Source organism: Populus alba, chromosome 3 (genome assembly GCF_005239225.2).
Source record: "Populus alba chromosome 3, ASM523922v2, whole genome shotgun sequence".
Lineage (NCBI taxonomy): Eukaryota > Viridiplantae > Streptophyta > Magnoliopsida > Malpighiales > Salicaceae > Populus > Populus alba.
This window is the reverse complement of record NC_133286.1, coordinates 5,710,394-5,720,621: the sequence shown is the minus strand read 5'-3', so window position 1 is coordinate 5,720,621 and position 10,228 is coordinate 5,710,394. Positions and strand designations below refer to the sequence as shown.

At 35.3% G+C, this 10,228-nt stretch overlaps 1 protein-coding gene across 2 annotated transcripts; it reads left to right on the top strand.

Annotated features, from left to right (window-relative positions):
• The first annotated feature begins 2,025 nt into the window (after positions 1 to 2,025).
• Positions 2,026 to 9,607, top strand: LOC118030996 (DEAD-box ATP-dependent RNA helicase 20). Of its 2 annotated transcripts, none has more exons than XM_035035275.2 (10): positions 2,026 to 2,215; positions 2,326 to 2,594; positions 4,001 to 4,180; positions 4,294 to 4,455; positions 4,635 to 4,789; positions 5,601 to 5,693; positions 6,977 to 7,062; positions 7,168 to 7,394; positions 8,446 to 8,679; positions 9,252 to 9,607. In XM_035035275.2, exons 1-10 carry the CDS (start codon positions 2,160 to 2,162, stop codon positions 9,308 to 9,310), a joined length of 1,521 nt encoding a protein of 506 aa, XP_034891166.1. In that variant the 5' UTR covers positions 2,026 to 2,159; the 3' UTR covers positions 9,311 to 9,607. The 2 variants fall into 2 exon arrangements, with proteins under 2 accessions (XP_034891166.1, XP_034891167.1); XM_035035276.2 differs by having other exon boundaries at positions 2,073 to 2,215; positions 2,334 to 2,594.
• Positions 9,608 to 10,228: the final 621 nt, after the last annotated feature.

Here is a 10,228-nt window from a genome sequence, read left to right as displayed (position 1 = left end):
TGAATTTAATTAATTCTTTTAATTTTGGTCAAGTTAGATTTCAATCTTAAACTTTGTTTCAAATTAAGTCTTTCTTCAGCCCATGTTGTTAATATACCCCAATATGATTATTCTTCTGGCATTTTGTTCCTTTTCAGCTTGAAGATTTATCTCCTCGTTTCTCAAAAATATTTTTGGATTTTAAAATAAAAAAAAAATATGCATTTTTTATAAAAACAATTTTTGTTCAAAATTTGGTGATGACATACCTGATGGATCAACCCGGAAACTCCCCAACTTGCCCTCTACTTGACTTAAGTTTCAAATTAAACCAAATGAAAGTTGACTTGATGTGACTTGACTGGCATAACAAAACCAAACACGATTCAATTAAAACCTAGTTTGATTTTTTTAAAAAAATTCAAGATTGTCACTTTTTTTAAAAAAAATATTGAGATGATGAAGTTTTTAAATGACTTATGTTAACCCAGTTTAATACGCTAAACTTGCAACCCGAGTCATGGATTCAATTGGGTTTAAGAGCTTTATTTTTTGAAATGTATCTTTTTATTTAATTATACAATAATGAAAATAGACATTCACAAGAAAGTCATTCAAATAAAATTTAAGAAAAATAACAATTATGAAGGATAGTGAAAAAAGAGTGCTTACTAGTATTCTAAAAAGAATGCTATAGTTTTATTCAAAAACAAAATAAAAAACAAACGACATTTAATAAATTAATGTTCTAAATATATTTTTAATTAATTAATTTTAATAAATTTTAAATAAAATAAAAGGAAAAATATTAAGAAACCATAAAGGCCAAAAAAAAGGCCAATGCTTATGCCTAGGTGGGCTATTGTTTACGATCATCTTTTTTTTTTTCTTTTCTTTTAAATGGGCAGCACATCATTTATGTACACTTATTTTTTTAAAAAAACAAATAATATATTATTTGCTGGTTATATTCTGAACATTTCAAGTGGTTGAAGAAGTCTGGTCTCGACTTTTTGGACAAAAAAACTTGTTTTCAATTATATTTTTACTTGAAAACAAAGAAGAAGCTTCTCATAAAACCTAGGATATACCAATTTCTAACCACAAAACAACTTTTAATACAACAACACGATTAAAAAAATAAAATGAAAACCATCCTAAATAAAAGATTCTAGAGTCTTGATCTATATTTTTTTTCTAGCAAGAAAATAGGTTAAAAACATCTAAATAAAACTTATCTCATTAAATAAAACTTATTAACACTAATATAATTGTTTTTAGTTGTTGGAATATGAACAACTGACAGCTCTCTTTCCCTATTTTCTAGCAACTCCCTCTATCCTCACAAAATACAAGGAGTAATCTGCAAAACAAATGAAGTGAACTCCTTCTTTCCTTGCAAAATACAAGGAGTAATACGCAAAATAAATGAAGTGCACTATTGAAACTCAAAACTTAAAACTTCAATAAACAAGGATAAAAATACAAAATAAAATAATTAAGGGGACAAAAAATTTTAAAATTTATGCCTTATGAATAATAAAAAAAAAGATTTTTTTATCTCATTATCGTATTGGATCTATACAGTTTCAATTCATTCTAAGCAATAAAATTGAAATTCTATTTAGGCAAATAGAGCATTAATTTAATGTCTAGATGATTTTTTTGACATTGTGAAAATCTCATAGGAAGCTAATTAAAATAAATTATTAAATTTAATTCTTGATTATAATAATATAGAAAACTAAAAAATTTCAGGGAATGAAGTAAAAATGCTTCAAGTAAAGAAAAAGAAATACTATTCAATGCCCAATACTTTGTGTGAGGGGATACAATGTTTTCCCATCTGTTTATAGATTTCTTTGTAATTATAATTTGTAATTGTAATATAGTTGTATTTGTAATTAAAGAACATGAAAACTCAGCATGATGGATAAATATTCATTGGATCAGGGTATAATTGTCATCTCAATTTGTCACAGTAAAAAACACGTATGGTGAGCTAGAGTACACCGTCAACCAAACAAACGGAAACGCACGCACGCACGCCAGATTATAAAAACCGCAGTGAAGGAAATATACAAGTCCTCCCTCACCCAGTTGCTTCCATTTTTTTTAAACCCTAAAATTCAAAACCAAAAACAAAAGTCATACCTGATAATCTCACCGGGAGTAGCACCATGAGCCGATACGACAGCCGTTCCGGCGACCCAACTTCTTACCGTGACCGGAGAAGGTAATCATCTCAATGTGTTTATAATTATACAGCAGTGAACAACTGAATTAGGATAGCTTGTTTTGCGCTTTCATTGTTACTTCATTTCTGTGAATTTTGTGGTTCTTTAGTGGTTCAGGTTTCGGCGGCGCTTCCAGTTATGGTGGTGGCTCCACTCGGTCATCATCCGAGAGGAGGGAGCATGGTCGTGGTGACTCGCCTGCGAAATCGGATTTAGATGGGCTGACTCCATTTGAGAAGAATTTCCATGTGGAATCCCCATCAGTGGCAGCAATGTCAGAAAGGGAGGTGGAGGAGTATAGGCAACGCAGGGAGATTACTGTAGAGGGCCGTGATGTTCCCAAGCCTGTTAAGAGTTTTCATGATGTCGGCTTTCCAGGTACTGTGTATCGATTTTTGATTTTTTTTTTAAATCCCTTTGATTTCGAGTTTTCTTGTTGCCTATGTTTATGTGTATTGTTTTAGAGGTTCGAGGTAGTCGATAGATTGTTGATGAGAGGCTCCTTACCACATGGTATTGGAATTGCTGTGTTGCAGGAGGTGCTCTTGATTTAACTGAAACCTAGGATAGTCATTCTCCTGGGAGGGTTGGTTACGAGTTTTAAATTTGTCAATCAGCCTATCTGGAGCATTGCGATAAAAGACTTTTTTTTACATCTTGTTTAACTTAGTTTGAATCATTTGTGTGGGTGGAGAGGCCAATTGTTCTAATTTTTATAACTGGTTGGTGGATAGGATAGGAAAATGTGGATTCTGTATATGATTCATAACTTTAATTTGTTACTCTTAACAGGTACTGTTGGATTTGAAATGAACTTTAAGTTTTACCTTTTAAATCATTGTTAGGATTTATAATCCAATTGTTTCTCATGCATAGGGATAGAATAGGGGATACTATGATCAATTGATTCCCTAGGGATTGAGGCACCGTTTGTTTTTGCAGTGCAAAATCGCCTTTGAAAAAAAATGAATTTTTTTGCTTCAAATTACTTTTTTGGTGTTTTTAGATTGTTTTAATGTGCTGCTGTCAAAAATGAATTTTAAAAAATAGAAAAAACATTATTTTGATGCATTTCCAAACTAAAAACATTTTGAAAAGCAACCACTACCACGATGCCAAATGGGCTCTGAGGGGTGTATTTCTTGAGGTGGAAGTTTTGACATGTTCTTCAAGATTTAATCTGCTATCTCTTATAGAGATGGGGCTAGCATTTTTTGCAACCTCAATGGCTATTTAGAGTAGGACTAAGATGCAACTTAATATAATACTTCCTAGCTACTTAATTTGGTGCTGAAAACTATTCATTAGTTTGGTAAAATCACTCGTTGAAGATATGTGAGAATATATTCTGTTCACACTACATGAGAGGGGAAGGGCTACTCACTAGAGTGTAACCCAACTATTAAACTACTTTCTCCCCACATCCCCTTCCTTCTCCTATAAAAAAAGAGAGAAGTAGGGTAAGCAACCTACAACACTTAATCAACTAGGATAGGCTATTTTTTTACGTCAATTGAGTTCACTGAAATGGATAACATTTCAGAATGGATAAGTCTTTAAATTGGATAACAACATTTATTAGAGAAAACTAATAATCAGAGATTGCAGAATAGAACATGACTGGGTAAGCAACCTACAGCACTTAATCAACTAGGATAGGCAATTTTTTTTTTTACATCAATTAAGTTCACTGAAATGAATAACATTTATATGGAGAGTCTTTAAATTGGATAACAACGTTTATTTGGTAGTAAACTTACTAGAATCTATTTAGTTTTCTCCAGATTATGTTCTGCAAGAAATTTCAAAAGCTGGGTTTACTGAACCTACACCTATTCAAGCTCAAGGATGGCCAATGGCTTTGAAGGGCCGTGATCTCATTGGTATTGCTGAAACAGGATCTGGGAAGACACTTGCTTACCTATTGCCTGCAATTATCCATGTTAATGCCCAACCATTTTTAGGTAAACGTGTAATTTGCTAGTTTTTGAAGCTTCTCATATCATTTCACATGCCTCCATATGTTTTTGATTGTGTTGTTGGCTTAAGTTTGAGCTTGTTCTCCCTTATTTTCCAGCTCCTGGAGATGGACCTATCGTATTAGTTTTAGCTCCAACACGTGAACTTGCTGTTCAGATACAACAAGAAGCAGCTAAATTTGGTGCATCATCAAGGATTAAAAATACATGCATATATGGTGGGGTTCCAAAGGGACCTCAAGTGCGTGACCTCCAGAAAGGTATGTGGTGGTTAACATTGGATGACATTGCTTCTGACTATTTTTTGAAACATGAACTTATAAGCACTAAAACTGCTTTACTATTTATTAGAAGTTTAGAACTTCATTTAATGGTGTATCTGGATTACACAGGTTGTTGTTTGAGTTTTTCTAAAGTTATGGCTTTGTTTTTGACTTAGGTGTTGAAATTGTCATTGCTACACCGGGAAGGTTGATTGATATGATGGAGTCACATCATACAAATTTGCGAAGGGTTACTTATCTGGTTCTGGATGAAGCAGATCGGATGTTAGACATGGGGTTTGAGCCTCAGATACGAAAAATTGTTTCTCAGGTTCTTGTTTTTAACCTTATCGTTTTCTCTTTGTTAGAAAATAAACAATCTTTGTAAAGTGGTGCAAGGATAAATAACTCTTCATTTAAGTTATGCACAACTAACTTGGATATTTTTGTTATGCCCATTGCCTTTTGCCTCTTCTTTTCATGGTATGTTTAGTAGTGCTGTTGCTATTAAGTTTGAACTCTTTCAAAGTTGGATATGGTTAGCAGATGTCTTATAAAGCCTCCATGGAAGAAGTGAACTATGGATTGATTGTTGGTTCCTACCGGTTTAGAATTTTAATGGCAACCTAGCTGTATAACTAGTCAAATGGCTGGAAGTTGTTTGATTCCTTGGTATACTGTTTTTTGTTTTGTTTTTTTGATATGGTAAGTTCACCATGTGCAACTGAAGGAGAAACTTGGTTCTACTATGATTAGCTCAAAAACATGCAAGATATATAATTTAGAATGCTGATTTTATAGGAAGTTGAATTTGGAGGTTATCTTTTCTCGTTTTTTATGCCAATCATGTGAAAAAAGACATGAATAGGTGGGAATATGCTTGGTATTCAACCAGGTTTGACTTTACTCTCCATCTGGTACATGCTGTTGTTGGCTGGCACAGGCTTAATATAAAGTGCAGCCTACCAAAAGTCAAAAGTTAATAAAGTGTGTAGCACTTAGATTGATTGGAATTCTCTGTAGTCTCTCCTTTCTCTTTTCATGCACGTGCACACTTGTTTGTGCTTGCAGGTGCACACCTTTTCTAGTTAGTTCTACTCTTGAGATTTTTTTTTACAATTGCCCTTTTGATCTGTATGCAGATTCGACCAGATCGTCAAACTTTGTACTGGAGTGCAACTTGGCCTAAAGAGGTTGAACAACTGGCACGGCAGTCTCTTTACAATCCATACAAAGTAAGATAGTTCTTCTACGCAGGCATAATATTGTCCGCAATTGATTTTGTGAAATTAAATGGACCCTCTTGTGCCTTTGTAAAATTGAGAAGATTAGTCAAATGTTTAAATACATGACACAAACTCCATCAACATTCTATGAAATGTGATAGAATAATGTGACCCACTTCCATCACAAAACTAATAGAAATTGATAATGTCGTGCTGCATAGTCATATCTTGTACCAAAAACATTCATCCTAAGAACAGAAGTTTTTCAAGGATAAAATATCTTGTACTGAAATCCCCCCTCATGGCACTCCGATCAAACGATTCAATCTTCTACAATTCTCTCACTCCCTTACATGAGAACACCCAGATGGAATGTATTTGTGTTGGGGATGATTGGATGAATGGAATAGCCAAACTGTTCCATGTTGCCCCACATTCCCAGCCCAAAGGAGCTGCCACTACCACCAATCCAATAAGTTCCAAGTCATCAATCCCAATAGAGCCACCTCAGAACCTACAGACATTTGCAACCTTGTGGTGAAGGAACCTGCCAATGTCTTATTATCCTAGGATCATGTACAAATTCCAGACATATTGATCACTAATTATTCAAATGAGCTGGTGCTTATCAAGAGCTAGAACAGCATACCCATTTCATATGCTGATCTTGATAAGTACTGCTGTATGACCATCCAACAAGTAAGGATGGTTGCCACTATCTTCTACATGTAATCTCAAATAAGAACATCATTAATTTGCCTACTTGCCTTGTATAGCTTGAATTGAAATGCAACTTTGGAAGCTTATGTGATGTTTTTTGTTTCTTCAATGAGTTGGATTGATAAAGATTAAAATGATTTGAGTTCATGAAGTTGATTCAGGTTAAAAAGTAGTGCTACTCATGTTATAACAACGTTAATCAAATCCTAGTTAATTAGTCTTGACTAGTTTTACTCATTTTGGGTTATTTCCAATATATTTAGATTATCTTACTTGGGTTACATCTCATGGATTGATATGGGTTCTTATGTCATTTAAACCAACTTGAGAAGTTAAGATTCTCAGCAATGTTCATCTGGCCACCAAAAAGTTGCAATAAACAGCATTCCATTGCTCAATGTTTCTAACTTCTATTTTTTTTTAATGGTTTCTAGTCTTATGAACTGTCCAGTAACATTGTGATCATTCAATCAATAGTATTGCCTAAGGCCTTTGCCTCATCTGGATTCTCATTTTGTTATTGTTGTTGCATGATTTTTTAGTTGGTTCTCGACTTGGATATTATTGTGCAGGTGATAATAGGATCTCCAGATTTAAAAGCTAATCATGCAATACGTCAACATGTGGACATTGTTTCGGAGAATCAGAAATATAACAAGTATGATGTATTCTGTGTTTGTCTTATTGCTTCTTGTTTTTGTTAGCATCTGTCTGCTGTTGTACATGAAATGGGATTTTTCACATATCTTTCTTCACATTCCAGATTGGTGAAGTTGCTGGAAGATATCATGGATGGTAGTCGTATTCTGATTTTTATGGATACCAAGAAAGGTTGTGACCAGATCACTCGACAACTTCGCATGGATGGTTGGCCTGCTCTCTCAATTCATGGAGATAAAAGTCAAGCAGAAAGAGACTGGGTCCTGTCTGAGTTCAAAGCTGGCAAGAGTCCTATAATGACTGCAACAGATGTAGCTGCTCGTGGATTAGGTACACTGTATATACATCTTGCTGATGCTACAAAGCTTTGGTTTTTGACTGTGCTCTATGCCCCTAATTTTGGTTGTTACATGGTTGTCTGTGATTTTTTGCCTTTATTTCTGAATGTCACTTTATCCCCTTTATAAAGAACCACAACTCAATAAGGCCAGCTCACTAAGGTAGCCGATTCTCTCTCATTTATAAACTCATCTCCTTCTCTTTTGTACAAAGAATAATCATCTTTCTGTAGTTGCTGTCATTATTTAAGCCTGCCTTTATCTATGGTTGATAGCTTTATCATTCTCCTCTATCAACACACTTTCTGATCCTTTTTGTTTTACCTTTTCTGTCCATCTCAATTTTATATATTCTTATCCAGACAAAGTTACTCTTTTCAATTTCTGACACACTTTTTGAATAAACCTTTTGTAGCTTTGTTATTGCTTTTCCATCATGTATGATCTTGTTGCTATCTGTCTTGCCTGAAATTTAGTTACAGCATTCAAGTCTTGTTCGTGGATATGTTCTCTACAGATTTTGGATCATGCAGTCTGATGGAGCTTGTACCTTTAGTATTCCCTAGCACATCTTTTTGTATATATTCTTTGTGAACTCTAAAATTCAGCTCTCCGTATGGTCTGTTGTGGTTCAATGTAATGGGGATCTTCACATTAAATCACTGCTCTGTACATTCTGTTTTTCAAGGATATCCTTTCCTCATTAGCTTCATTAATTGTTTTGTTTTTGTTTTTGTTTTTTTGTTTTTTTTGTCATTTTGGTGATGGCTATTGTAATTTGTCTGACAAGCTTTCAGCTCTTAATCTTTCCTTTTCTTTTGTCGGAGGTTGTGGGGAAGGGTGTTGTTCATCTGGGCCCATAATTTGATTGAATTTATATCTTCTCTTTCGGAGTTCTGTGGGGCACTGAACTCTCTTTGGGTTTGCTAGGGAGTGCATGGGTTCTTAGGTTTTTGACCTCTGCAAAACTCTTAAGGGGAGGATCATCTCTTGACTTAGCCACCTCAGTTTCTGGATTCCTTATTTTTTTTGTTTGATGGCAGATGTGAAGGATGTTAAATATGTGATCAATTATGACTTCCCTGGGTCTCTAGAGGATTATGTTCACCGCATTGGCCGGACAGGAAGGGCAGGAGCAAAAGGAACAGCTTACACTTTCTTCACAGCTGGGAATGCCAGATTTGCTAAAGAACTTGTCACCATACTCGAGGAAGCTGGACAGAAGGTCAGTCCAGAATTGACAGCAATGGCTCGTGGTGCACCGCCTCCACTATCTGGTTAGTTGTCTGGAACCCTTTCTTTTCACAGAGATTTTTTGGGGGAGGGTTACAATCTTAAATAATGGCGCAATAACTCTAGGGATACCTTTTGGGGATATTTTCCTCTTCTTTTTAGGTGGGGGCCCGGGTGGCAAGAGTATCTGGATTGTTTTGGGAAACCAGATCCTGTGGACATTGAATGCTATGATTTGTTTAGATAGAAATTTAAGGTCTGGATTCATTATCATAAAGTGGCCACTTGAAAACATGAGTCATGGCCTTCATTGGAGTTTTTGCGTTCATTATACCTGGCTAAAGTCTCAAGAGGTCGTTGAAATGTGTAAGAGGCATAGGTTTAGTGTCCCAAACTGCCACTGGTTTAAGGATTTGATTTCTTACTTCATTTCCTATGATAGATGTCGATTTTTGTGATGGAGCTCCTCCATTCACTATGATGAACTTACTGTAGAGTGATGAGCTGATAAAATACTGATCGCATTATGTGGTTTGCTGCATGTGCATGTTACAACTATTAGTGTGTGTCGCATTCTTATTTACTAAAGCTCTACTTTGCTTCTCTATCTCACCAGGCCATGGGGGTTTCCGAGATCGTGGGAGGGGTTATAGTGGTGGCCGATCTTGGAACTAACGAATGAAGGTGGGCGTTGAGCTCGGTGACCAATAGTGTTATCAAAAGAGGAGACTTGTATGGCTAGAGAAATAGAGGCAAGGATTCTTTTTTCGGATTTGGATTGCTTCTTTTTATTTGAATGGTTTAGCTGCCTAAATATACGAGGGCAGTTAGCTATGTAAGATAACTGTTAAATTATGCCCAAAGGATCTTGCATCTGTGCTGTAGTGTTGAAAGTTCAGTAGCTCGCTCACTAACAATTGAGTTGCAAGTTATGGCACCACTGTATCAATATTATTCTCTTTTTTCCTCTTTTTTTTGGGAATAAATTTGTAAGTATAATCCAACTGCCAAACATCCAAGAGTTGCGAATGTGTAATAAATTAAGAAGGCTAAAGCAAATAAGCTTCAAATGGACGGTCAAACCAGTTGTCTGCATTTTTGCAGAGACAGGCCCCGATGAAGGTGATGGCAGAGGCAGGCAGGCCTTGATATCTACCTCATCTGAACCGCTGCTCTCTTTTGAAAGGTTCTTCTGAAACGTTTCTTCAATTTCTCCAACTCGCTGTGTGACAGCAGCATCTGGATGATTCGACAACGTGGTGCTGAGACCCAAATTGGGTTTTATCCTTTCGAAGGTAAACAAGGGAATCAAATTCAAGACAACTGAACCCAACCAAGGAAGCCTATAATTTGACAATTTAAGCCTATAATTTGACAATTTTTTGTTTTGTTTTTAAATGAGGTTATTTTCAAGTTAATTCGGGATATGATTTTTTTTATTAATAAAAATTTATAGTGCCAAGGAGAATAGTCAGGAAGAAATGATATATATATATCATGATTGTAACATAATAGGGATATACAAAAACATGATGAACGCATGATGAGAGATCATTTTCATTGCCCACTCCTCCTTACTGTTTCTTTTCCTTC

What these genes read in the sequence shown, in the direction of transcription:
- LOC118030996 (XM_035035275.2), top strand. Translation starts at nt 2,160, where the DNA reads ATGAGCCGATACGACAGCCGTTCCGGCGACCCAACTTCTTACCGTGAC. An exon ending in TACGAAAAATTGTTTCTCAG is followed by an intron (nt 4,790 to 5,600) that starts GTTCTTGTTTTT and finishes ATCTGTATGCAG; the next exon opens with ATTCGACCAGATCGTCAAAC. An exon ending in TGTAGCTGCTCGTGGATTAG is followed by an intron (nt 7,395 to 8,445) that starts GTACACTGTATA and finishes GTTTGATGGCAG; the next exon opens with ATGTGAAGGATGTTAAATAT.